We start from the raw sequence: 27,208 nt of genomic DNA on the forward strand, positions 1-27,208 counted from the left end.
TAACACAATCAGCCAATTCATAATGCACCTTGGTCGTGGGTCCCGTCATCAAGTGTCCCAAAAAACGGTCTGTATTGAGAAAGTACACTAGACTATAGTGAGACCGCTGCAACAAGGCGAAAACATGGACAAATTCACAAATGATGAATGGACTTACCCGATCCTCGAAATATTAATCCCAGTATTCCCAAACTAAAGCAGAAGGTTATGTTTTATCCACAGTACAACAGTACAGTTGAGATTTCTAGCTGTGAGCCGGGCCTCCTCTCCGTCTGAAAGGCTCTCACACGACTGAAGCAGCTCTTAGAGGAGAGGGAGAAACCCCATATACCAGGCAGTCATAAAACTCTACAATAGCCGGCTGAGCATGCAGCTAGACGGCTTATAGCCTAATATCTTAATTATTTCCGATGGCCATTACATTAGCCTCTTGAAACATTTCTCAGCTGTTACACAAAAAAACCCCTCAGACTATGTGTTGAAAGAGCCCATATTATATTGGGTTGTGAATTTCACACAAAGCTCCATTTCTCCTTCTCTATAACACACCACAACAGTACAAACCAACAGTAGAAAAAGGCAAGCAGCTTCTCCTTAATGCGAGCTGATAATTTATTAAGCATTACACAAAAAAAGAACACATTGTCATATTATATACACAGAAATATACAGTAAAAACATTCCTCCTTCACTTTGCACACGTTCCTCCGTTTTCGTGTAAACTTCCTCAACGTGAATAAAGGTTGTTGCTCAATGTATACACTTAGCTCATACATAGAATAGGTCTATATCATGGAAGACTACATCTAATGGTCATAGGTGAATTACTCTTCCTTTACGTGTTTGGTGATATATGGGCGTTATATTCCAAAAATGATTTTAAAAAGGCTAAAATGTAGGAAAATCTTCATGCAACTCCAATTAAAATATAATAAATTCATATTTGTTTGACTAAATTTTGAGAGAGATTGTTTTCCAGCGGAGGGGAGGAAATGTGGACAATTTAACCACCTTCAAGGGCTCGACTTTTTTTTTTTTTAAATGGTGTTAATTTAACTCCACTCACGACATCTATCCAACCATACGACAGAAGGGACAGAAACGGGTCGACAATACAAAAACACAACATCAGAAAAACAGAGAACCCATAACAGTCTAAATGTTTCCATTTATTTCTCAGTAGCTCACAGAGGACGACTTTAAGCGTGTCTGGTTGTATCCCACAGTGAAATGAGTCGTTATGTGGATAAAGTGGCGAGGGAGGCTTGGAGGGGGGTCATGGAGGGTGTGTGTGTGGGGGGAGGGGGGGGGGGGAGGGGGTCATTGATTTCACTAATTTTCTTCTGTTTCAATGTGATCACCTCGTTCATCACGAAAATCCGTAGTTTGAGGTGAGCTCCCGGATCCTGTTTTCCCGCGTCATTTTCTTCAGTTTCATCCTGCGGTTCTGGAACCAGATCTTAACCTGTCTGTCAGTCAGGTGGACGCTTTTACTGATCTCTAGGCGGCGCTCTCGGGTCAGGTACATGTTGAAGAGGAACTCCTTCTCCAGCTCCAGTGTCTGGTGCTTGGTGTATGGACACCGTTTCTTCCGGCCGCTCTTTGCTGTCAGCCAGTTGGCCGTGTTTTCACTTTTTGTGTCACCTGAAGAAAATGGCAAATGCATGTTTTTAAGACCAGATGAGCTACAACACGAGCAAACGAGCAACCATGATGTGTGTGTGTGTGTGTGAGAGAGAGATTGAGTGTGAGCATCAAGGATTGTGTTGAATTGCATTCAGTGTGTGTGTGTGTGTGTGTGTGTGTGTGTGTGTGTGTGTGTGTGTTATGACTCACCAGACTTCAAGTATAAACCAATAATATTGCAAAATATTACGTTACATTTAATCTAACAATTTCAACCAGCAGTCTAGTATCTCAGTATCAAAAGACTGAAACAACACAGATCAGACATTGAACAGAAAATGATAGAGCCACACTAATACGTGTTGGCCCTTACAGTACTATATTTTAGGCAGCGGTCAACAATAAACTGGCTAAGGCTATATATGTTTTATAATGTATTACATATATGTATTTGAATTTTTAAAAATAATTTTCCACTGTAGAATTTGATGATTAATATGTAGCTTTGTCATGTTACTCCTGGCACATTTTGCTGTTTTACGCATAATCTTTTTCGCACGTATAGTCACACATGTATACCCTACTATAATGCATTTACACCTATATGAACTTGTATTATTACTGTCAGAGAAAATAGTATGTAAATCTAAAGTTTCCTGTTACTTCTCCCTGCAGCCTAGCCTGTAAAATAAAACTTGACAGGTGCCATTAAAAAAAAGCCTCACTCTACCTGAGCTGCATGCAAACAAAAACAACAGTATAGGACCACACCTATAATGAACTGTGATTACCTTTAGTGGTTTTTGATGGTCTGTCTTTGTCATGTTCTTCTGTCTCGTCTGCTGAGGAGACTTCTGCATCCGAGGACTCGCGTGCCTCCTCGTTCCCCGGTGTAGAGTGAGACTGCAGGTCTGCGTTTCCCGAGGACACGGGCTCCTCGGTGTTCCTCCTTTCCTGCGCCGTGGCTGGAGCAGAAGTCGAGGTTGGTGGCGTGTGAAAGCGGGCTGGAGCAGTGGGGTGTAGGCCAAAATGAGAATGGGAAGGGTTCGGCTGGGGGCCGCTGGTGTTGTAAAGTTTATGAGAATGTGCGTGCGTCTGAGACAAGCGGAAGTAGCCCGGCACAGGCACTGAGCCCCCGCCGCCTCCACCGCCATCGGTAACTGTACAAGCACTCGACCCGAGGCCGGCTGTGGTTAACCTCGAATAAGTGAGATCTTCGGCGGTTGAGGCTTTAGGGCACTTCGGCTGCTCATACAGGCAGTAAGTGCTCTCTTCTTTAATGTTCTGCGGGAACGAGCAGGGCGCGACCTGGGGACCTACCGGGTGCTCTTGGTCCATTCGACATGACCTCTGCGCGTCCATCCACATCTCCATACTGGACATGTACGCGCCTGAAGCTGTAACCATGTTTTGGGGACCCACCTCGCTCCGTTTACCAATACTTGGGAAGTATCCATAGTTGTGTAGTCCGTAAGGCACTTCTGTAGCAGTGCTATGAGGCACACACACCGCGCTCCCCGTGTAGTGACCTCCGCTGCTCTCGGTGCGGCCACTGATCAGAGAGTCCACTAAAAACGCATTTCCTGACGGGCTGTCCGAACATGACATTATTGTGGTGTATTTTGGCGAAGGGAGAAGATAGCCCTTTCTGGCTGACATTTCTTGTGCAAAACATGCTGGATATGATTAGAGGCACCCCCCCTCTCCGCCGTGCTGACTGTAAAACCAATGGAAATGCTGGAATGCTGGGCAGTCCCTCCCACACCGAGGCTACGTAGCAGTCACAGCGATATCCATCATGGAGCTGAGGCAGAGAAAGGAGACAGCACAGCAATCAGTGTGTTCCTTCACCTCGCCTTAATGCACCACCATTACACCGTAGAAGGGGCGAGGTCCAACACCATACAAAGTTCAAAAACACAATGAGAACATGAATTCATTCATATATTTTCTAAACGAGCTCCCGAAACATTTGCACAAACCACCACATGTTGTCTGACGCACTGATTGTCTTTATACATGTACACCAAATGATACACAAAGCTCTGCAATAGATGCAACGCTGTTAGCAGCATCAGTTTTGTAAAAACTCAAACCTATGAGTTTATGTATAAGCGACAGTAATGAAGGTGCAACTATGGAACTAGGAGGGGAAATCCAACTTCTTTTCGTTACAAACTAAAATACTGTTTTACATTAACAAAATATGGCCCTAAGGTGGCAAATCAAGTATAAAAGTATAGGGCTGCTGAAACCCACCAACAAAGACATAAAATAACAAAGCCATGGGACTTAGTGGTAATAAAGTGTTTTTAAGTGTAGGGAGAATTCGCCTTTGGCAAATGACTTGGCAAAAAGCCGTTTTATATGGTGCATCCTCCTGCCTCAAGACAGAGAGAGCTCTTCCGCACTAAAAGCAAAAGTCTTTAGTCTAATGTTGCCCGGAGATAAGAAAGTAATATCAAACATAATACTCTTTTTGTTGTTTTTCTTCATTTATTCAAATATTTCGTTTATTTATTTATTTCTTCAGGAACCGTCTCTGAAACAGTTCATATCTAGTTTACATTGTTAACTTGTCTATTAGTACTCCTTAAATGACTATTTTTCATCAAACTCATGCTTTTTGACCGCATAGTTTGGATTTATATTGAATTATGTAAAATGTATTTATATTGACAAAGCCATGGCCGTGCGTAAACACCGGCAAACCCATTTCACTGTCAGCAGAAAAAAAACAATAACATAGTAACGAAAAAACCTTTATACAAAAAATATTCATGTGATAGTTGACTAATTATTACACATTTTAAACGTTAAATTCAGGAAATACCCGACGCAGTAGGACATATAGTAACTTCCAGATGTGATTAGTGAATTATAAAGCTTTATCGTGCGCACGTTTTGTCTTCATGATACACAAAAGCTGTGAGCATATGCATTTACCTTTTTCACTAAAACATGAACATTATTTTCACAGATCTAGTTTAAATGTGAATTGGTATTGGTATCAGTTCTATTCATGTATTTCTTCACTCCTTTAGTATAAGGACATTTTCGGTACACGACTACTCATTACGCACAAACATGAAAAGGTCAAACCTATATGTGCTGTAGTTTAAAGGCTACTAGAACCAAAATAGAGTTTTATTTGACCGCAGCATTTATCTTTTTTTCTTACAAACATCAAATAATACAAACTGTATCAAGTAAAGAAAAAAACTATTAGATGAAATTAGTTTGACGGCCACAATATTGATTACGGAGTAGTGAGGGGAACAAACCCAACGTGCGACAGCAAAGCAGACATAAAGCTCGCACATACAAGCCATCCTGTCCGTCCAATTTGGGGCAATAAGGGCCACAATAAAACTCTCCTTCCATCTCATAGTGTCCTTGGCCATGTGCACTCTATTGCTCTCTCCAGGTTGAAGTTAATCTTGCCCAGCTTTGCCATTACCAAACCCAGGTGGCCGCTAGCCCCCCGGTGTTTTGTTTTTTTTGTAATTTTTTTTTTGCAGCCTGTTGAAGTGAAATGGGGAAAAATTTGGGAGAAATTCATCAATTGAGCCTATTTAAGGGTTTCAAACGCTCTTTCATTGACAGCTCATTTATGTACACTGGGTAAGAGTTTAGCGCGTCGGCGGTGGACATTTGTCAATCGTTCCTGCTCAAAACGCACATATCTCAAATCCCTTAAATGATTAGAACTTGGTTGTGGGTTATTTATGTGAACATGAATATAAAACAATGGGGTGTTTTAAAAGTAAAATGATATATGTGTAATATTTCTGAAATAAGGAGCATATTCTGCAGTGCAGGAGTGTTAAATGGCAAAGGCCGCGCGTCGAGCATTTTTACATACGCCTGTTTAGTAAATTACCCAAAAACCATAGAATATTTCCACTACATGGCTGGACTAGTAAATACAGACGAACTAACAGCTATAGGTCCACATCCCGTCTACTCTTCTCCTCAGTGGCCTGTTCCTTATAGGACACATGAGCCAATAAGGAAATTAAATACATCAATTAATTATCTGCGCCCGGTCTTAAATTGTTTTTGGCTTGCACACTTCACGGTGTTGTACTGGCTTAGGTTGCTATCGATATCTCTGTGTTACAGTTATTAATTGTAGCTATTAAATCTTCATTTTCACAGCTGCCCGGCTAATACATCCTCAAAACAGTTTACTCTGACCACTGGCTTTGATCAGGCCCATATAATCGTGGCCGAAGAGGCCATTTGAGTCGTATCATGTTCGTCCCGAGTGCAGTTATGAACAATAATGCGGCGTTTTATTACATCCAGCGGAAGCATTTATTTTTCACGAGAGACAAAGGAGAAAGAGAGCCGGTCCACACGCGTTAAGGTCCAGAATAGCCACTAGCCACTTGGACTGACACCGAATAGCCTCTTTGCAGCTCTCCGACTATGACAGGAAGGAAAAGGGAGACGCGATTGCTGCTCTATCACAATCAAATCGACTTTTCTTAATAACAAATTTCATATACTTGGCACGCACATGGAGTAATGTGTTTTGGAAGGATGTCAAATGTTGTTAGCGGATTCTTTGAAGAGGAAGAAAAAGGAAGAAGACGAAGATGAATGAGCGTACAAGCCAGCTGCTGTGATTTAAGATGAGTGCATATCTGGCGATTGGGTTGTAGCATGAGAACCATCTGAAAAATGAAATCACTTGTTTTGTACCCAGCGCCCACTGCTTACTGTTGTATCGTTAAGAAACTAACTGTATCCATTTTTTATATATAATTAAGGCAGTTTTCCCCAAATCCAAAACATTTGTGGTTACACTGGACGGGGGTTGCAGATCTCTCCAGGTACAAGCCGGCCATGCTTTACTTCAACCATTAAAAAGCTCAAGCTCAGCAAAATGAATAGCACATGCAGCACGGAGGCTTGGCACAGATGTGTTGCCTTATTAGGGCCCCCAGGAAGACTTTCTCTACCGCACGGCCCAGTGAGCACCAGAAAGAAATGTGGAAACTAAACACAAAACTGCTCCTATCTCAAACTAGTCTCGCATGCAAGAGATGACTCTGAGTGCTCAACATACAAGACGTTGTTTTTTTCTCTCTTTCTCTCTCAGCAGATCAAACTATTCAAGCTCCAGGCTGTGTTGACAACTACTTTTACCTGCGTGCATTCGAGGTGAGCCTGAGACGAAAAGATCCACGGCCATGACATTGGTCCCAATAGCGCCGCCCGGTGGTAGAGGAAGGACTAATCCTGAGTGCAGCCGTTGCCACTAAACTGATTCGAGGTGGATAAACCAAACGAGGGGGAAAGCCTCTCAAATGAAGTCGATGCAGCCAACAAGCAGAGGCTTTTCCTACCCGTCCTCTCCCTGTCGTTGCTCTCGCCTCCTTGGTAACACAGTTAATAACCTTGGGTCTCAGACGGTTTATTGCACTGCACTCCAATTGTACAAATGCTCCAGACTCTCAGACAGCTTTTATGGCGGCGTTGCTGCGGCAACGGGGAGGATGTCCAGTAATTAGGGACGGAATTCCAGCGCGCAGTAAAGGATGCGCAAGGCAAGGCCGGACTATGGCAGAGAGAGACAACCATAAACTTCAGCCTCTCTCCCCGTGTTTATGGCCCTTTTGACTGTCATATATGAACGCCAATGCGCTGCGGCTAGCTCCCATAAACACAGTGATAACAACAGCAAATATGGCGACCCTCGCCAAAGGAGAATGCTGTTTCCAAAACCCAATCAGTGAAATTACAGTTTACACACACCAACACAGACACACAGGCTACACACAAAGAGAAAGAAAGATATAGATAGGAAAACGAAAAGGAGAAAACAAAAACCTGAAAATGAAGAGAAAAAAACTGTACATGGTAAAATGCTGAAAGTTTGGCAAAAATAAATGTTACAGAGATAAAGATAAACCCATGAGATCTCCACTCCACATAACAAAAACTTTCTGTAAATGGCACGCAGGAGTAAAATTGTTTAAATGACTCAAAATACTGAACAAGATACAGCACAGCACAAGTGAAAAACATGAGGGACAACATTTCTTTCTCTTTTATATCCATCTACAGTATATTACATGTATCTAAGTCAATAATTAAACCTTTGAGATTATTTAACATTGTTAAAGCTGATTTGACAGCTGTATTTAAAATGGTACTTTATTTAACAAATCCTCAAAAAAAGAATTCGCTACGGTAGTGTGTGCGCAACTCTGTTAGTTTAGACGGTTCATATTTTCCATCTTTTCCAGATCTGCTGCACTGGTTGTTTGTGTTTTTGAATGATCTGCTATATACACAAAGACACCTAATTGTGACAATTCAGCTGTAAGCGGGAGTTAAATGTGTTGATCTAACGTGCGTAAAATGTTTGACGTATGCGCATTTTTATTCACCAATTGTCTCCCAAACCTACATTTTTTAAACCGTGTGGGGGAAAAAACAACCACGTACAAATAGTTTTTTTTCATTAATCTTTTTCATTTGTTTTTATTTGGAAATATAGTATAATACACAATAGTTTGGGCATACCAAGCAGTTGATTCAATGCGATGACCCTGACCAGCCTTCCCCTGACAGTACACTTGAAAATGTAACTGTCTTCTATAGACTGCAAGTACCAAAGGATCACGAGTCATGAAAAAAAATTCTGTTATGCATATCAATATCAGACCCGAAGAGGCCCGCTGCATATATATATATATACCTGTGTGAATATGTTGGGCGTGTACCTCAGTGCAACTCCACACGGATCCAGTGGACAAGCTTATCTCTCTGGTTTGGCCTGCATTATCAATACTCGACCGATAGTCTTCAAAAATCAAAATTACCACGTGGATTTTGGGGTATTGAAAGATACGCAAAATATAAATAGTCAGACCTCATATTCTGTGGGTTACAGGAAAGAAGACAAAAGCTCGTTTTGAGGTCAGCCCAGACTGAACACGGAATCCCAACAGCCTGCCTGTAATAATGGACTTTGACTTGGTTAGCCGTGACATTAAAATGAGATAGTAAACGAGTGGCTACAAAATAAATAAGCACACAAAACAGAAACACATTACATTCTCATCCGTTCGGACTCATTATTTGGTCACACCAATGTTTGTATAGATTCAGTTACTAAAGTCACATATTCGCCGAAATCCACATTTTTTCTGATTTGAAAAACAGAAAAAAAAGTCAAATAAATCTTTTGATTACAAAATACACTGGGTCAGTCAATTAGTGACTGCTAATTTTGCCCGCGCAAGAAGAAAATAATCAAGGCGTCTGTGAATCACAATAATATTAACATGGGCCTTCCGCGAGCATTCAGTCTTGACAAGGACAAAAATCAGAGTCTGTCTTTTCCAAAACGGAGTCTGAAGAACGAAATTAAAGTCCGCAAACTGTCTGAATTCATGCTCAGTCTTTAGGTAATTCAGATCACAGGAAACCGGTGTCCTCGAACTTGAAATTAACCATTGAGCTGTGTTGTTGCTGCTGACGCAGCCATTGTGGTAGCCTTCACAATGTACACTGGAGAGCCACAGCCGGAGAGAGTCAGTATGTAAACGCAGAGTGAGTCCAGCAACAGAGGACTAGTAGAGCTGTGGCGGTTCTGCTCCGAGCTCCCCTAAAGCAGAGGATTAGATGTATAATACTGTAATCTATCTCTGTTCAGTTTCTTCTCTTTCATGCGACGGTTCTGAAACCAAATCTTCACTTGTCGGTCGGTGAGGTTCAGCATCCGAGACAGTTGCAGGCGTTTCTCCTTGTTAATGTACACACTGAAAAAGAATTCTCGTTCAAGTTCTCTGATCTGATATTTGGAATAAGGGCACCTTTTCTTGCGAGTTCTCTGTCCACCTGTAAGGTAAAACAAAGGGAAAATATACCGGTCACAGAAAATATAAACATTTCAATTACCCTTGACTATGTTTTACAAAGATTTATACGCCCTGGATGTTACCCAGATTACGCATGAGCGAATTTCCTTCACATAAAGCATTAATAACATATTTCCTATTTCAACATTTCAAGTGTCATATATAGTGATATTATATTACGCTGGAAAGATTATCAAACCATACGCTGCTGGTTCTCTAGACAATACACTTGGGCTTTGACCTCTTCTAGCGAGGAAAAACAACAAGCTCACAGTCAAATATAATCAAATAATGGCTACACAAAGAGGAAGGTGGGTTGCATAAGACGATTTGTATGACAATGTTAGTTTTATAGAACATATAAAGGTGGAAAACATACAAGTGGGGGCACACACACACACACTCCATAATAGCTTTAACACAAGAGAGCTGATGTGTGCTAAACCTTAAACCAGTCTCATTACATGCAAGTGCTCTTTAACGCTAAGAAACCGTGAAACAAGCACGTTTGTGATACATGGAATTAACACAGGTCTGTGTAGGAATTCACATTGAAAAGTGGGTGCTTTTTGGAAACGTCAGGTAGTGTTATAGAAAAATTACTGGCCTGATGTCTTTCACGGCCAATTTCAATTCCAAACACGTGATCCTGCAGTTTATAACAAAGTTTTGTTGGGGGTGGGGGGGTCTACAGGCCCTCTATAAACCTTATATGCTTATAAAACAGCATATAAAATTTTTAACAGCGGCGCGCAAGATTGCAAACTTTCTCTCATAACCAAGGCGCTGACTTTAATACGTACTGCTGCTGCTGGATTTCTCCTCATTGTTGCCGGAAGATAACTCCGGGCTGCTCGTCTCATCCCGCGGCTCCTTTGCTTCAGTGTCCCGGCACAACGGTGCGTCCTCCGGCGCAGAGCTAGGCTGCTTGGTCGCCGATTTCTCCCCTGAGTAGCCATTCATGGAGGAGCTCTCCGACGCGTTCCCGTACGCTGTCTCGTAAAACTGGTCGAAGGCTTGTGGCAACACGCCATTTCTGCCCACGTTCCCGTAGAAATTGGAGGCAGCGGAGCCAGCACTGGTATGGTGGTGGTGGTGGTGGTGGTGGTGGTACGCGGCGGCGGCTGCTGCGGGGCTGTTTTTACCGAACATGTCCCCTACGACGGCGGTTTGCGCCGACAGACAGTCCCGGTGCACCATGTCCTCCGCGCTTGTGGGGTAGCACTGGGGCAAGTTCCCCCGGTGTGGCCATTTACCGGACGCGTCAATGGCTGCATAGTCCCTGAACGTCACCTCTCTGACGGGTTGGACCTGCGGCAGGTTAGAGGAGTAGGAATATGTCATGGGGCGGGTGGACGGGGTCTGGGATAAAAAAGAGGGAAGACCGGAGAAATCAGCCCCCGCCGAGACGTAATAAGTGCAACTGGGCAAATACATGTTCGATCCGACGGGGACCCTTTCGTCAAAATCCATCATCGTCGTTCACCCTCTACTATAACTCTATGTTGGGGTTTGATTCCTCTATAACCGCCCTGAACATGGCTCTGAAGCGCCGTGCCTCTCGCCTCTTTGAAGCAGGTTCGCTAAGCAGAAATTTGGAGACGTAAGCTGACGTGGAGAGCCATCTCCATCCACTCCACAGAGGAGGAGGTCACGTGACCACGCGGCAGAAATTGACAGATTTTCAGGCTGCGTGTGTGTGTGTGTGTGTGTGTGTGTGTGTGTGTGTGTGTGTGTGTGTGTGTGTATGTGTGCGTGCCCACATGTGTGTATGTAAAGAAAAGAGGAAGAGTGTGTGTGTGTGTGTGTGTGTGTGTGTGTGTATGTGTGTGTGTGTGTGTGTGTAAAGGAAAGAGAAAGAGTGTGTATGGGTGTGCTAGTGTGTGTGTGTGTGTGTGTGTGTGTGTGTGTGTGTGTGTGTGTGTGTGTGTGTAAGAGACATGACTGCTGTGTGTCCTATACGCTTGACATTGGTGGTTTATCGTTGTGTTGGAATAAAAAATGAATTCCTTGACATGCAGAGAAGTCAGACGATGAGGAAAACTATAATTGGATGCTGCATATTAAAAGAGAGAAGATAGATTGGAAGCTTTTTGCCAAACTATCCATATCAATTTCCTAGATGCTTTGTGTGCGTCCACATTCAATCTTTCACGGAAAAATGTTTGTGCGTGTTTTAAGTTTTTTTAATTTTCCTTGTTTTTAAATTGTGTATCCAAAATAAAAAATATATAAAGAGATTCTGCAAACTAACTGGTCTGACCTTACCCGACAATAACATTAACTAAACCACAATTACTGTGCACAGATAACCTGAATTAGAGGAAAGAGACCGCCTGCTTATCTCCAAAGTCTGCTTTTAGAAATGCCTTAGTCATCATCATTTGGTCGTTTTACAACATAGCATTTGGCTCGGTGGGCATTTGGTTATCAGGGTCATGTTCAAAGTGGCTAATGTTTCAACTGGCTACAGCTATGACTTACTATAACAAAGACCAAACTGATATTTTCAGAAAATAAATGCGGGAGACAGTCTCAAGTTAAACCCAGGGATTCAGTTACTGAATCAATAAATTTTAGCTGTTTATACAATCTTTCAATGATAAATAAGTATTTCAAATTTCAGGATTAATTCGTGGGTTTCATTGCTGTGATAGTTTTTGTCAGTCACAGCAACGGAAAAAATCCGAGAGATATTAGTCAGAACCAGAGTCTCTTAGAAAAATGCGCATGAACTGCACTTATTGACCATAACAGTCTAGTTTACTAGTCTATTGTGCGTAGCTCTTTAAAAATAGTTAACTTAATCTATTTTTAAAGGAAATATGTCGTACTGATCTGGAATGCTTCATATTTACATTTAGTGAATCCAATAACACCACCAAAAATTGCAACATTGAAGCCCGCTCCACTTTTACGCACGGCTATTTCTTTACGTTTTGGGGCAAATGTTTATCCAAATTTGTGCCGTTCAGTTAGAAGATCGCTTCCAGAAAATTACTCAACACTTATGTTTTGATGAATAATATTTTACATTAGCTTTCCCCCAATCTATTCCCATGATACGTATATGCACACATACATACATACATACATACATACACACACACGCACGCGTTAATCCGACCAACATACTCACAGAATTAGAGGGGGAAGTATTATGTTGCACAGTATTTTTAAAATTCCTGCTGCTGTATTTTACACTTCTAATTCAAAATGAACAAGCACATTTTCCTTCAGGAATGTGTTTTTAAATCCTGAGTATGAATACACTGAATATCTGAAGGTTACAAATGTTCTTAGAGAAAATGCAGGTTACTGTGGGTCAACTGTTTCAGTTCAGAGTGAATTAAAACAACAAATATATTATTTTTTCATATTCAGTGATTCCTTCGTTTCATATGGTAAACATGCCATTGTGCACATTCCCTTCTACTCTGAGGCCACCGTGGAGCTTGTTTTGGAGAGGCTGCAACCTGACTCTAATGTGCTGTGAATGAGAGACCTGAGCTCGGATTAAGACCGCCGCGGCTGGTCGGGGCCCCACAGCCCGACGTGCACATGGGGATACAAGGGGCTCCTGGTGGCACATGTGAAACACAACCTTAAAATATCTCATACACTAAGACGCCTCAAGTACCAACTAAGGCCTTGTGAGTGTATCAAAACAAGAAAACCATACAGTCTCGTGCTATCCATCGTCCCGGTTACAGACCATTTTTATTTGGATAAATTGCAGGAGCACAAACAACTTGAGTGTCTTTGCGACCACACGCTCCGCCTCTCAGTCAATCCAGACAAATTCTACGAGTTGTGCTGAAGCTTTTAAGCTGTGATTGAGCACAGGATGCCCAGGAAAACCAAAGCCAGGGCTGTACAGACCTGCGTTTTTATAGCTGCTATAGTATTCTGCTACGCTTTTTTTTCTCCCCCGGCCAGACAGACACCACAAAACTGGCCAAGCGTGATAGGAAGTCGCCACCTTCACGGACTCAAAGTCAGCTGCTGAGGATTTTCAACTGCCTAGAAACATATCATGTCTGTGCACAGCTAAGGTAAGCTATGCTTGCACTAAAAAGGCCTATCTCTGATCATTTGACTTAAGATCACTTGCAAATTGGCTAATTTTGAAATTGTTAATCCTACAAATAGAGACAAGCATTACAATTAAAGGAAGACACTTTCGTGTCAAATGTGTTTTATATTAATGTCGTTGTGTTGATCCTATGACCATTCGTCTTGTGGGGTTTTGGCGATCAAAAGTGCCGTCTGGCGCTGCGTAAAGACTTTCAAAGCCAAAGCTTTGTCTGTACGGTCGACTTCAAGTTCGGGGGAGGGAGAGGGTCCTTCACAGAGAGCAAAGGGCCTACTGTGCCCCGGATGGAGTTCCTTTAATTGCTTTTGCATTTGCTTTAGGTTACAAGATTGGTCGATAATGTGAGCCTGTAACTTTAAGCTAAGGCCAAGTCAAATGAACTTCACCCTCGCACTAACTGTGTGAGATGCACGCATTTGATATATTCTCTGGTGTAGGTTTGCATTTAACCTCTGAATATTGAATCACTGATCAACAACATACCCTTGATGTTATTTTTGGAAGATTCTTGTCATCCAAACCCCTCAAGTTGAATCACTACATCTTTGCGCAAACACAATGTTTACTCAATACAATCAGATTTCACAAGAAGTCTAAAAAGATTCGAACTGCCTCACTAACCGCTGGTAATAAAGCGCCCTAGAGTGACTATGAGACAGATTTGACACGAAGACCAGACACAAATGGATTTACTCAGGGACACATTTTGTTGTGCTTTAGGTCTTTACTGGAGTATGTTTTAGTACTTTACACACACACACACACACACACACACACACACACACACACACACACACACACACACACACACACACACACACACACACACACACACACCCTAGATTTACATTTTTTTGGGGTTAAATTAAACACTTAAACAATTGCACGAGTTCGCCGATATCAGCACAACATGTTTAATTTAAATTAACAGTATAACAAATGATCTGGAGCCATCTGAGTGCAGTGGGGTTTTTTAGGCAAAGAATACGACACAGAGATGGCCCAATCCGTGTGCCATAAAACCTTGTTAGACAACAAGTAAACAATTCAGTGTGAGAGTCTGAAAGTACAGTTTAACACCAAGGCAGGTAGGCCTACAGGCTGTAAAGGAGGCTAAATAGGCGTATTCAGAGTCTTGCAAAGAAGCCTCCTGTAGTTTAAGTCTTCAAGTGTAATAAAGAGCCCAGAGCTTTAGTACAGGCTGTTTTTTGTTTTCATTTTATGGTAGAAAAAAAGGAGCCTCCACACCTGCACCTCAAAAAGAAAACATTATGTTTAGAATAGTTTTCTGAGTAGGAGGCCGTAGAAGACACATGGGTACTCTTGACTTTACAAAAAAGAGACGAGTGCCTGTTGTGTCTGTAAATATGAATTAAAAGGCGACATAAAAGACACATTTCCTAAATTACACATTTGCTAAGTTGAAGATTTGTAAAGCGTACAACGAGCTAGCGGGCGCAACCAAAGCAAAACGGCGATTGGTTGAACTAATTATTAAGAAATGTGTAACGTTCAGATAATATATCATTATAATATATTAATTGACTTGTTTGCTTATTTTTGTACCTCCCATATTTATACATTTATAAGACAAAAGGTGTGTTTGAACTTGAATGGTACATGGTCTTGGCTCTTGGTTATCATGTAGCTACAGTGATAGGCTGGAGTTACGGGGGGATTATAAAACCATCTGACTGAAACGTGAAACAATCAGAGCTTGCACTTAGTTGCGTTAAATGAACGAGCGGGAATAAAACAGTAAATTTGAACCTGATTGAGGGCACATCTGTTGATTTATCCACAGGTGACAGAAATGTGGGCCGACAGCGATGGCGACGACAGAGGGGCCAGGCGGACCACACAGGGGCCATGCAGGGAAACTGACCAACTCCACGGTCAACGGGAGCACCTCTGTCAAACCAATGGAGACTCACAATGCTGGATTAGCCTGTAGAGAGTATCCTGGGAAACAAGGCGTCAAGACGAGCAGGCCTGCGTGGACAAAAGGACATAAACTGGACTTTAGTGGGGGAAATAAATGAAATTTCACAAAGAAAGTCATTTAAAAATAGAGAGAGGAACACTTTGTAGAAAGAAAAACAGTGATAGAGTTTCAACTTCATGGTAAAAGAAACTCAACTAGCTAAAAAAAATATTGCGTCAGGAAACATTCATGTCTTAAATACACATTTTCGCGTAAAGGATCAGAAACAAAAACACATTCCCGAACATTAGAAATAGCATTCTCCATATTATTCCATTCTTGACCCAGGCGTGTCCGTGTTCCCGAAGAATAAATATTTAAATACTAGAATAGAGAAGGATTTAGCCTGATTAATAGTGGACTTTGTATTATCTAAATGTCGTCTCCCATTATTTAAGTATATTTCTACTCTGGGTGATTTTTTACGCTTTGATTTTGAAAAAAAAGTGTGTCGGCCTATCTTCCGTTTAACATCTGTATTTAACATCAATTTATTTTAGATGTGAGAAAACACATATATATCCGTTTAACATCTGTATACATATATATATTAAAATTATAAAACAGAATAAACAACAGCCACTAATGTTGAGAGAATGTTGTGGCGTTTCAGTTAAGCAAATGCAACGCGCAATCAATATAGACGCGCAGTCGATATTGATCTTGCAACTGGGGCGAAATTGCATTTTAGAAACAGCCGTATCAGTGTTTTAGTGTTTCTTTTATTTTACTGAACGTGAAATTTTCTGTTAAAGCCCATAAACACAGAATATCGTCTGAGTCACTATTGCAATTCATACATGTAATATACTCTGACTCGTGATCAACTCAATTGTTAGATTGAAAGACTAAATTCAACGGAAACGTTGCCTCTGAATTTGTTTCTCTTTTGTCTTTTATGTACACCATATATTAAACATCAAATCACACTCATTTTGCATTTTTATTTATTTATCCAAGCTAAAAAAAATTGATAAGAGAATCTGAGTAATGCACAAAATGTGTTCTATTTACAGATATGTTAAGTGCTCCAGATCCCCATAGATTCAGGTCACCATGTATTGACTTTTCCCGCTAACTCGTGAAAGAAAATCTCAGAGATGTCAGCCCACACTAAAATCTACTTTAGCTGAAATAGAACAAATCATGTTCAATTATAAAAGGTTGCATTTAAATTTGTTCATTTTTGGATTAAAAAGCTCGCCCTGGAATTTCAGATTGTTGTCTTGACTAGATGTGAATGTAAATCATCTACAGCGCTTTTATAACATTTCCGTGACACCGTCGTCTTCATCGTCACTTTTAGAGATGAAAACACTTTGGAGGATTACAGTTTCAAGAATAACAGCTGTACGTCCAGCGTGGCCTGGTACACAATGGTTTTCTGAGCTGAGAGACATTATTTAAACATTTCTGCAAGTTTATTTTTTCTATGGCTTTGAATAACGTCCATGGTGAATTTGTGTTGGAGGGAATTGATGAATTTGTGCGTAAATGCGCAACTGAAGATGATGAGCAAAGCGAACAAACACTCTGATTTTTATTCTTATGGACTCGCTCTGTATCCTGCTTATAAAAAACATACACCCAGTATGTAAACCCATCATATATGAGGACAGTAAATTATCTGGCATTTATATTTCAAACCAAATGAGTTGATCTGCGGGGGTGTCAGGACAGCAAAAATACCGTCCGTTGTGAGGATAAGGAGCCGACTGGGACATGGAGGAGGCTTTCACATAATCTCGGTCAAGTGCTTCTATTTGACCGCTGTCACAGGCTTGGATAAGCTTATGTCTGCTGAGGTCTTTGTGGTGTATTACGAGATTATCCTCCAAACTCGAGCTCCACCAGCTTGACCAGAGCAACTGTATATTATCGAGTGACTGAAGGTTGCGGGCCGCGCTTTCATTACGCACGGACACAGCGAAGGTCAATGTAAAGAGCATAGACAAGTGTTGGCCCTGTCTGTGTTCAACCACGTCTGACAGCCAGCCGAGAGACTTAACTGCTGCTTGCTGGTTATTCGGTCTATTACACACATTCACTGGTCCGAAAACCACACAAGACACCATCCTATCCAATAAAAGCATGTTTCTGCATAGATTAAATATAAACTATCCCGAGACTATAAGCAGGCTGCAAAGATATAATACGTTTTTCTTTCATTAATTTCATTAAAACAGACGATGATTGTGGTCTCATTTGGTGGTTTGCTTGAAAGTGGTCATTTCCATGCTGATGCAACATGGACGTGAATAGTAAAAGAGAAAAAAAAGTGCTCTCTTTAGCATATCTGTTATTCGAGAGCGCACCTAAACAGATCATCGTTTCCTTCACTCTCTCACCTGCGTTTCAAGTACATGTAAAGCATTGATGGAGGTAAAGATAGCCTATAGCAGTTTGCATTAAAGAAGAGGTTAATTGGACATTTTTTGAGGACCGAAATTAACTGCAATTCACTATTTGGCCTTAGTGTGGCAGCAGAACTCAATTCTTGCACACAGCGGGGCCTTCCTGCCACAGTCAGAGATGGCTCATGTGAGGAGAGGGATAGGCGGAGCATTACGCTGTGAGCTTTGGACCGTCACGTTATGTGTCTGCTAGGGGGCGGGAGCTGCACGTTTGTTTTGGTTCTCAGCAAGCCAATGGGACGCCGCCGTGCTCCTTCGCAGCCAATGAACCGCTCCTCAGTTCACGCCATTGCTGAAAACTTCCGCTCACAGTTTCCTCTCTTCCGGAGTGTCTCCAGAATGTACTGAGCAGTGAGACATCACACTTTTCCTCCCATCTCTGATTTTATTGTGTAACGCGTGCGCGCTCCTCCGCTGTGCCTACGTCAAAAGACGCGAGAGCTCGGCAACGCTGGCATCCCGTGCGCGTGGACGCACCGTCTCATATTTCTCGAGCTACTGGCCAGCTGGCAGCATGCGCCGTGTCATAAGCACAGGCTAAACACTTAGAGGCCACAATACTGCCTTCAGCCTCTGAGTTGAAATTCTCCTGGATGAATGTTTGTTCACTTTGTATTTGATGATTTTACAAAACTATTAAACAAATGCTAATTGTTTATAAGGAAGCTTTGAAAGGGAAATACGAATTCACATTAATTAAGCCATAGTCCATTTTAAAAACGGCTTTGAAATGTTGAAAATCACCCATTAAATTAAATTGTATTTTTAAGATAAAAGTATAATACAGTGACTTAAAGTTGATTTGGAAAATATATCCTATATGAAGCTACAACATTAGGCTATTAAACCACAACAAGTATTAATACCACGTCTACTAATAACAGTAAAATAATCATTTTATTTATTTCAATTTGAGGATTAATAACAAATAAAGGTTCTTGAATTATTTTTTGAACAGCGACTTAGAGCAGTAAACTGCCTTTTTGTTAGCCATCCATCTATTTACATTGAGTCTTCATTGCCTACTAAATGCAACACGTTCCCAATTTGCACAAAGTAAAAACAAGCTGGATACAGTGCCAGAGAAAATTCTGGACACGCCGTACCCATCCACTTGAATGAGAAAGTGAGTACACGCTTTTGAGCTCGTGACTGGTACTGTACAGCTTGTGTACGAGTATAACCTGCAGGTGTAAACATACAAGACATAATCTATGAGGGTCGTATTGAAAAAATGATAATAATCCAGCAACACCTTGATATCTACGTCCATGTGCTATAACGAACAGTATATCACATGGATGTAGATATCAAGGTGTTGCTGGATTGTCCCTACCATTTTTTTAACCGTTCTTAAACAACTTATCCGCTTTAACTAAACGTGATGTTTAAAGTAAGACCTATACAGAGCTGCCAGGTTTGTGGGGGCTATGTTCTCTTTTTATTTGTTTGTTTTTCATTGTGTGTTATTATGATTATGATAAAGATTGAATAAGCTTGATATGGGGGATACTCGACCTGATGATTTGGCAACTGTCAACATCAGACAGTACGCATTAATGAGTAGCAGCAGGCCAGCAGCAGAGGAGTCGGTGAGCTGGACAATCTAAAGCAGTTAGTATTTATATTTTAAACGTTCCAAATGTCACAGCATTTAAACGACAACACTAAGATCATTTGATATCATATTTCATTTCAGGCATTGGTGTCGTTATTTAATTCTGATTATTGCTCGGACATGCTGTTGAATTAAACAGGTTTATTACTGTTGGTGAGAATCCCTCCCAAAATCAAATGAAGACATCTGGTCCTTTTTTATTTAAAGAGAGAACCAAAGTGTCAATAACGACTGAGCTTAGTTAATAAGAAAATAATCAATTCAAACATTCCTCTTTGAAATTAGTGAGAGAAATATTTACTATTTAATGCCATTTCTCCACTTTTCAGTTATTATTGCGTATATGATTATTTATGTACACTCCCTCTTACATATATCATTCTGATGGCAGATGCTAACAGGTGAGCGGCGTCGGCCTCTCAGGTGAGTTCTCATGTCACAGAGACACAGACAGGTGAGCCGCAGCCTCTCAGGTGAGCTCTGAGGTCATAGTGAAAAATCTAGCCAGAAGTTCAGAGTTAAATGAAAACTGATTTTTGAAATATATATATAGGTTTAAGCTGTGGCTCTGTTCCACAAAGTGAAAATCCCAGGTAGTTACATTATCTGCAGGTTTATTATTCATTTAATTTTACTGTAAGTGTTATTGTGACATTCCATTATGTTATTTTTCTAAATATGAAGTTTGGTCTCAGATTTATTGTTAAGTAGTCTGTCAATAAAATAAATGACACAAGTCCAGTTTCAGACAAGTCAGCAAATAAATATTAAAAGGAAACATTTTTGCAGAGTCAGGCTCTTTATATATGTGTGCGCATGTAACTATAAAAGAGAAATGAATGATAGAGAGTAAGTACACACACAAATTACTTTGGCCGTCCAAATAAATGAAAAAATAATAAAAAGGGCCCAGCAAAGTTAAAAGCAAACCCTGAAGTCATCCTAACAGGTGTGAAACCCTGCACGAGGATGTGCAGCTCTAAATAAATAAGGAGGGATTTGGTTTCGTGCCTGACATTTGACTTGTTGAATCATATTAATGGTTTCAGCCAAACCACACATGCCGGGCTGAAGGGGTTTAGACTGCAGTTGCGTCACAACCGTATTTAGCAACTCAAAATCTAAATCTTTAAGACCACCAAGTGAATATTCACACTCTGCTGTCATATTATTGTTGATAGTGAACGATGCGGAAAGTGGACATTTGTTTTTGTTTTTAAACACCACTGAATTGTCAGCGAAGGTCAAATCAATTTAGCTTAAATTCTCTTGAAATAAAACTGCAATCCACCTCATAATAAAACATTTTCCTATATTTGTTTTTTATTTATTGACACATTTTCACGCAAAAATATTTCCGGAAATGCTCCCAGAAAACACACCAAACGAGGGAGGAATTAAATTCACCTTCTTTAAAAAAAAAAAAAAAAAAAAAAAAAAAAAAAAAAAAATCACCATTCAGCCCAGGTTGAACATTTCGGCAGTTAATACATTTTAAGTCTTACCTGTGAATAATCTGACAATCACAGGAAGCGCAGAAATGTTCTATAATAAATTAAAGAGCTCGCGGAGTTTCTGAGTTACATATATATTTTAAATATCAGAAGGAGAAAAAGTAATAGACTAACGTAGTTGAATTCTCACAAACATATTCCATATATTATAGTTTGTAGAACAATAATAAACTGCTAATGGACGGCCTGTGCCATTTGAATCTCTTTTTATTTCATTTAGTGATTTTGGATTATTTGTTTAAGCGCACTGAGAACTAGATTTGGAGGGAAAAAATACAAGTTCACTTCAATGCCCTTAAAGTTTGAATGGACTTGAAATATGTTTGAATTGTAAATATTTGTTTTCGCTGTACAGCCGCAGGGACGGCGACTAAGAGGGGACATTTGTAGTGTTACGTGTATGTTTATTATTAAAATAAACGACGTTTTCCTCCACTTCCTCCACCCGCGTGTGTTTGATATCGTCACAGCAAAAAACAAAGACAAAACACGGATGTTATTATATAGAGTTAAATTTGTATATTATTATTAATTATCATCATCATCATTATCATCATCATTATTGTTATTAATAAGGAATTTCAGCTGTGTATGGTGTTTGACTGCTCCACTTGAATTTGTCGCGTAGTCGTCGCTAGATGGCGATGTCAGCCTATATTTCAGCACACTCCAACCTCAACTGACTTATTTCCCCTTTTCCCAGAGGTTTACTGAGGGTTTTTAAATATCTGAATTTTAAATGTATAATTTCTACAGTTTATAACATATGTGGATTAAATGAGCAGTTGCAAACCCAGCAAAGGATCACACTACAGCTCCACTACATTGTTACAGATACACTGTTGACATTATCAGTACTATTTTAAATTCCGCTGCTCCAAAAAATGGGAGATTCATTTCCTCCTTAATATTTTGTGGTTGAATATATAACCATGGTCTCATACGATTAAAAACGAGCCTGATGTCACCATAACTTGGATAAAATTCAATCAAGTCCATATTTTATTGGGACGGACTTTAACACCGACATATTTGACTCACACACAAATAACCTGGATATCATGCCGGAATTTACTTTATATACACAACCACATGAATACGGATACATTATAAAAAGCTATGATTGATAAGAACACATATCCCGGACGATTATCTAAGCATTATAATAAGAATTGCACCATGGACTGGATATGAATGAGAACACGGATTCATATGATAAGACTAAACTTCATACAAGCTAAGCATGTGACTAGGTTTTAAAAAGGAAGGCAAGATAGATTAATATTTAACATTCCCAAGGTCCAAATCCGAAATACCGTCACTTCCTTTTGAATCTTCGCGTTTATCACTGTCGTTAAACTTGCAGATAAAGGTGTAGTTCGGTGGCGCACACCTCTCTGAGCTGGGGTCAGTTGTTATCCTGCGTTGTGAGTGAGCAAAAGTCACACATACTGCAGTTATATATTTTCTCTTTTTTTCCCCCTCCACTTTTCTCCGTAAACAGTAGGCTATTTAACAACAAGTGGCAGGAAATGGAGGGTCCAGCACTCATAGGCCTCTGAAATTTTGTTCCAGATGCTCCGGGAAATCATTTGGCAACATACAAATGAACCATTTTCAGTCAGGAGGGAGTTGTGATGTTCCAATCCATGAGTCCATACATCTATGTGTATGTATGTGTGTGTGTGTGTGTGTGTGTGTGTGTGTGTGTGTGTGTGTGTGTGTGTGTGTGTGTGTGTGTGTGTGTGTAGTAGTAGTAGTAGTAGTAGTTTATCTCCCATAGATGTTGTAGATATTGTCCGTAATAATAATAATAATAATAATAGAAAAAAGGAACTAGCTGATGGTTTTCAATTTGTTGACAACTTTCTTCTCCTTTACGCGTCTGTTTTGAAACCATATTGTGACCTGTCTCTCGGACAGGTTGGTCTGGGCAGATATCCTCCTCCTTTTGTCCTTCGTGATAAATTTATTGGCGGCGTACTCGCGCTCGAGTTCCTTCAGTTGCACCTTGGTGTATGGCACGCGCTTCTTTCTTCCACGTCGATAAGAGCCAGACTCTCCTCCAGCGTGTGACACTGCGTCTGAGAAAAGAAACAAAAGAAGCTGTAATAGACTGTTTCCCAACAAGTGGATCAAAACATCCCCATAATCTTCAGAAGTGTATTTGTGTATTTATTCCTAATAAATGAAAATCTGTTGAGCCACATATTTCCACTTTATTTCAAATAAATAGATATTACAAGATTTGATATGTAAGATAGAGTGTTAGATCAATGAAACAAGGTGAAATGGCTGACTATTCCGTGATAATAACAGCTAATTAACCACAAAAAAAAATACTGTAACATTATTTTTCTGGAAAGGAAACTTATAAAGTTATCTCAGGGCATTGTTACATTTTTGTGTTTCCTAACTTAACATTTTAAACTAATTACTTGACTTTTTATCTAAATTGAATTATCAGACAGTTGTTAGATTTGCAGCCTGACAGAGAAAATTGCATTTTATAAACTAATTCTGTACAGTGTGTAACCTGTTGTCTGGGTAGTAACACACTAACATGTCAAACAGCTCTGTCCTGTAAAGGCTGGACTCTGAGGGATGTTATCCTACCTGGTATGGAGGACTTCCACATGTGTCCAGGCTGCGGCTGCTCCTTGGCGCAGTAAACCTGGCCGTTCCAGCCGTTGGCGGCGAGAGTCCACGGTTGGTAGCTCTCCATAGGCAGCAGGGACTCGTGTCTGGCCTCTGACGGCGCACTGATAGTTGGCACCACAGGAACGTCCAGGTAACTGGGCACAGGTTGGTATGGGCCTGAAGGATAGGTCGGATAGAAAGCGAATTCCTTTGCCCGAGAGGTGAAGTCGTCGCCCGAGGCGGAGGTGTCCATGTATTTCTCTCCATAAGCGGAGGGGGGCTGCGCTCCGCACGACTTTATACTGCTGTGATGCGACATTCTGCACGGGTAATAACCGCTACCGAAGTACCCATAAGGCAGAGACGCGCTGGATGAATTCTGAGCAGCAGAGCAGGGGCTGCATTGCTTCACCGGCTCTCCCATACCGGAGGTGGGCAAGTCGCTGGACGAGTAAGCCGTACTGGGTGCCAGGGACGCGGGGTGCGCCATCAGATTCCTGCACTGGTTTGCAGCAAAGTTGCCACCAGCAAAACCCTCCATGTTCTTGCTCACTTCATCGGATCCGCCGCCGTTGTCGTAGAGAAACATCACCGACGGGTCGACCCAGCGAGGACGGAGGAGCAGTGACGTTGTCATAGCACGGCATCCAACATTGAAGCTTCTGGCTCTTTTTTAAAAAGCCCTGAGACTGAAAAAAGGAGATACTGGTTCCCAGAGTGTAAAGCCACTCTGACGCGCACAAGAGCGCCGAGGTTGAGCCGCCATTGGCCCAGCTGTTGACACGTGACCAGGCTATGCAAAGAGGACGGTAAACATCCCCCAGTACAGATAATTAAATGGAGAAAAATGCGGCGAAGTAAGGTGACCGTACCTTTCAAGGGATTTAGCTTGTGTCGTGTCTGCTTCAATTCGATAAATATTGTACCTTAAATTAAAAAAAGCCGGATACACACAAGAGTGGGCAACATTATTTCTTATGTATATGAAATGATATGAGAGCTCTAATCAGAAAATATTGATTTGATATCCTAGAACAGCTTTTCATTTGTTGAGTTCAAATAGGAGTGAATTATCTTAAAATGATCTACAGTTTCAAGAGACAACTGCGTTTCATCATCCATATATGACTAATACGCAAAGCCTATGGCCTTTACGCAACACACTGACTAGCCTTTGTCTGCGTCGTAACGCGAATTGGGTATTATTATATATCCATTGACGCAAAGAGATTCCCAATTATTAAAGCATAATGTTATAATACACTGACTATGATGAACATGAACTAGAAGGAATGAACTACAGTTCTGTCGCGTGCTGGTGTATAGATACACTATGTACTGTGTTGTACTTGTGCGTTCGTACTCTGTACTAAAAAGCGCATTCAACACGGGAAGAAGACAGAAGATACAGAAAAGTGTGAGTGAGCATACTTCATATGTCCCCAAACAGTCAGAAACAGGGGCCTCTTTAAATATCTCGTTTCCTGGTTAAGCTAAAAATAAGGAAAATTTGATATAATGCTGTGGTTTCAGGTGAATATTCCAGATACTCGACATCTGACATGTTTACAATATGCAAAGACAGAACACAGCTCTTGGCTTGGCGGTGCGTAAGTGTTTTTACATAGGAGGTAGACGCGGCTGGAGGCCAAGGTCAAGTTGAAAGTTGCTGTCTAGCCATCCAGCCTGTCGGGCTATTCAGGCTTTGAAGGAACCGTCTGAGCTCTTGAAAAGAGCGGAAGAGGGGTGAGAATTCCTGTCCCAATGAAAGCTATTGGAGGACATTAAATTTTACTATCATTTTGTTTTCTCCAGCGTTTATTATCACGAACTAGTCTGTGCCCGCTTCACTTGGGTGGTGCGTATTTTTTGTATCCCTGCGTTGGAAATATAAAAAGGAATGTTGCTGTTTTTTTAATTGCAGATCTTTTGGAGGTGTTTTTGGCAAATACGTGCGAAAATGATGTGATCTCTGAAAAGAAGGGAAGGGATAGACACGTCGTGTGTGTGTGTGTGTGTGTGTGTGTGTGTGTGTGTGTGTGTGTGTGTGTGTGTGTGTCTGGTCTGCTGGTTTGTGTTTACGACCAGTGGCTCTCCGTCTATTCTGTGTTGGAGGAAATGGACCTGGTGGGGCTTTCACCAGGGTTTCGAAATCCAGGAAATCCAGCATGGTGTTTTGGCCTTGTTATGTGTAATTGTGCTGGTATGCTGACTGCTAGTAAGAGATAAAAAAATCTACCAAATAGAATCTGTCACTCAGGTGGGTAAAACACTGATGCAGACGTTGGGTTTCCAGCCTATTAGCATATAATGTTGATGCAAATTATTAAAAAAAAGATTATTTGGTCTCATCTGTTTCCTTTGCTATATCGGAAGATCAACCTCATCACAAAATGAACATAAATAATCTATACATTATTTAAAATCCCACTGACATTAAAGAAAGGCCTTCATAGGTAATGGATACAAGCGACACAAATTCTGTGTCTGTTCAAAGCTGCACACGGGAATATTCAAAACCATTTGGAGTATTTTTTATTTGTAATTTGTACTGGAAATGGGGAAAAAAAGAAAAAACAATACTGTCGTGGGGAGGGGGGGGGGGTTGCAGAAACGAGCAAAGAGTGATGGAAAAAGATTGTGTTACTTTACAAGAACCAACATTGAAACATAGCGAGAGTTTTGTTGTTTTTTAAACAAAAAGTGCACTTATTAATTTGTCTTCGGTGGAAGTGAATCATTTCTGTTGAATATAATGCAACTATTGTGGGATTGCATTCATGTTGTCCTTGCTATTTAAAGTCAGCTGAATTAGGCCCCGCATTTGATCCAAATAAGAAAACAAAATCATGGTTTTAATCAAATATTGAACGTCTACAAGATGATATATTATACACGATTGGAAATGCATTGCTTTTTGACATAATGCTACTCATACGCATACCACTTATCATATCAGGTGAGTTAATTGCGCAAGATTAGAAAACACACCAGGCTTGTGTTAGCCGTTTGGGTTCAAAATCCGAAATATCTTCCTTTCTGAATTTGCATTAGGAGGACCTCCACTCATACAAGATGCATTTTTATCTATACTCTTAAATTGTGTCATTTGTTCTATTTTTCTATTTGGCAGCTCGTCAAATCAAGCTTGATCATATACAATATTCTTTATAAATTCAAGTTTTTTGCATTCTTTTCGCAATCTGTCTGGAAGAAACGTCGGCCAAAGTATAAAGTGATTCATTTCGAGCTGTCACAGTAGCGTGGAAATGTCTTGATGTTATCATGCAAGAAACTTGAAGTAATGAAATCATACAGCAGCGACATGCAGCAACAACCCACGAGTCGTGGAGTAACAGTACGAGCCCTAACCTGTTGCGTGTTTACTGCCCTCAGGCCTTTTTTTCAACGTAGGCAAATGAAGCTTCAAAATAAA

The 27,208-nt window shown here is 40.8% G+C and overlaps 3 protein-coding genes across 3 annotated transcripts; all 3 read right to left on the reverse strand.

Moving 5' to 3' along the window:
- Positions 1-1,331: 1,331 nt before the first annotated feature.
- LOC128374022 (homeobox protein Hox-A10) lies at positions 1,332-6,798 on the reverse strand. Its single transcript, XM_053334245.1, has 3 exons — positions 6,784-6,798; positions 2,418-3,430; positions 1,332-1,644 (listed from the first exon to the last, which is right to left on the reverse strand). The coding sequence occupies exons 2-3, from the start codon at positions 3,283-3,285 to the stop codon at positions 1,370-1,372; spliced, it is 1,143 nt and encodes a 380-aa protein (XP_053190220.1). The 5' UTR covers positions 3,286-3,430; positions 6,784-6,798; the 3' UTR covers positions 1,332-1,369.
- A 2,455-nt stretch (positions 6,799-9,253) lies between these two features.
- On the reverse strand, positions 9,254-10,982 carry hoxa11a (homeobox A11a). Its single transcript, XM_053334299.1, has 2 exons — positions 10,310-10,982; positions 9,254-9,486 (listed from the first exon to the last, which is right to left on the reverse strand). Exons 1-2 carry the CDS (start codon positions 10,980-10,982, stop codon positions 9,254-9,256), a joined length of 906 nt encoding a protein of 301 aa, XP_053190274.1.
- Positions 10,983-22,968: 11,986 nt separating this feature from the next.
- hoxa13a (homeobox A13a) lies at positions 22,969-24,409 on the reverse strand. The gene is made up of 2 exons (XM_053334341.1): positions 23,749-24,409; positions 22,969-23,216 (listed from the first exon to the last, which is right to left on the reverse strand). Exons 1-2 carry the CDS (start codon positions 24,407-24,409, stop codon positions 22,969-22,971), a joined length of 909 nt encoding a protein of 302 aa, XP_053190316.1.
- Between the last annotated feature and the right edge of the window lie 2,799 nt (positions 24,410-27,208).

This window comes from Scomber japonicus, chromosome 15 (assembly GCF_027409825.1).
Source record: "Scomber japonicus isolate fScoJap1 chromosome 15, fScoJap1.pri, whole genome shotgun sequence".
Taxonomy (NCBI): domain Eukaryota; kingdom Metazoa; phylum Chordata; class Actinopteri; order Scombriformes; family Scombridae; genus Scomber; species Scomber japonicus.

Excerpts from the sequence above, each read along its gene's own strand:
- LOC128374022 (XM_053334245.1), bottom strand. The coding sequence starts at position 3,285 with ATGTCAGCCAGAAAGGGCTATCTTCTCCCTTCGCCAAAATACACCACA. Across the intron at positions 1,645-2,417 it reads ACCATCAAAAACCACTAAAG|GTGACACAAAAAGTGAAAAC; the intron begins GTAATCACAGTT and ends CATTTTCTTCAG.
- hoxa11a (XM_053334299.1), bottom strand. The coding sequence starts at position 10,982 with ATGATGGATTTTGACGAAAGGGTCCCCGTCGGATCGAACATGTATTTG. Across the intron at positions 9,487-10,309 it reads GGAGAAATCCAGCAGCAGCA|GTGGACAGAGAACTCGCAAG; the intron begins GTACGTATTAAA and ends TTTACCTTACAG.
- hoxa13a (XM_053334341.1), bottom strand. The coding sequence starts at position 24,409 with ATGACAACGTCACTGCTCCTCCGTCCTCGCTGGGTCGACCCGTCGGTG. Across the intron at positions 23,217-23,748 it reads GTGGAAGTCCTCCATACCAG|ACGCAGTGTCACACGCTGGA; the intron begins GTAGGATAACAT and ends TTCTTTTCTCAG.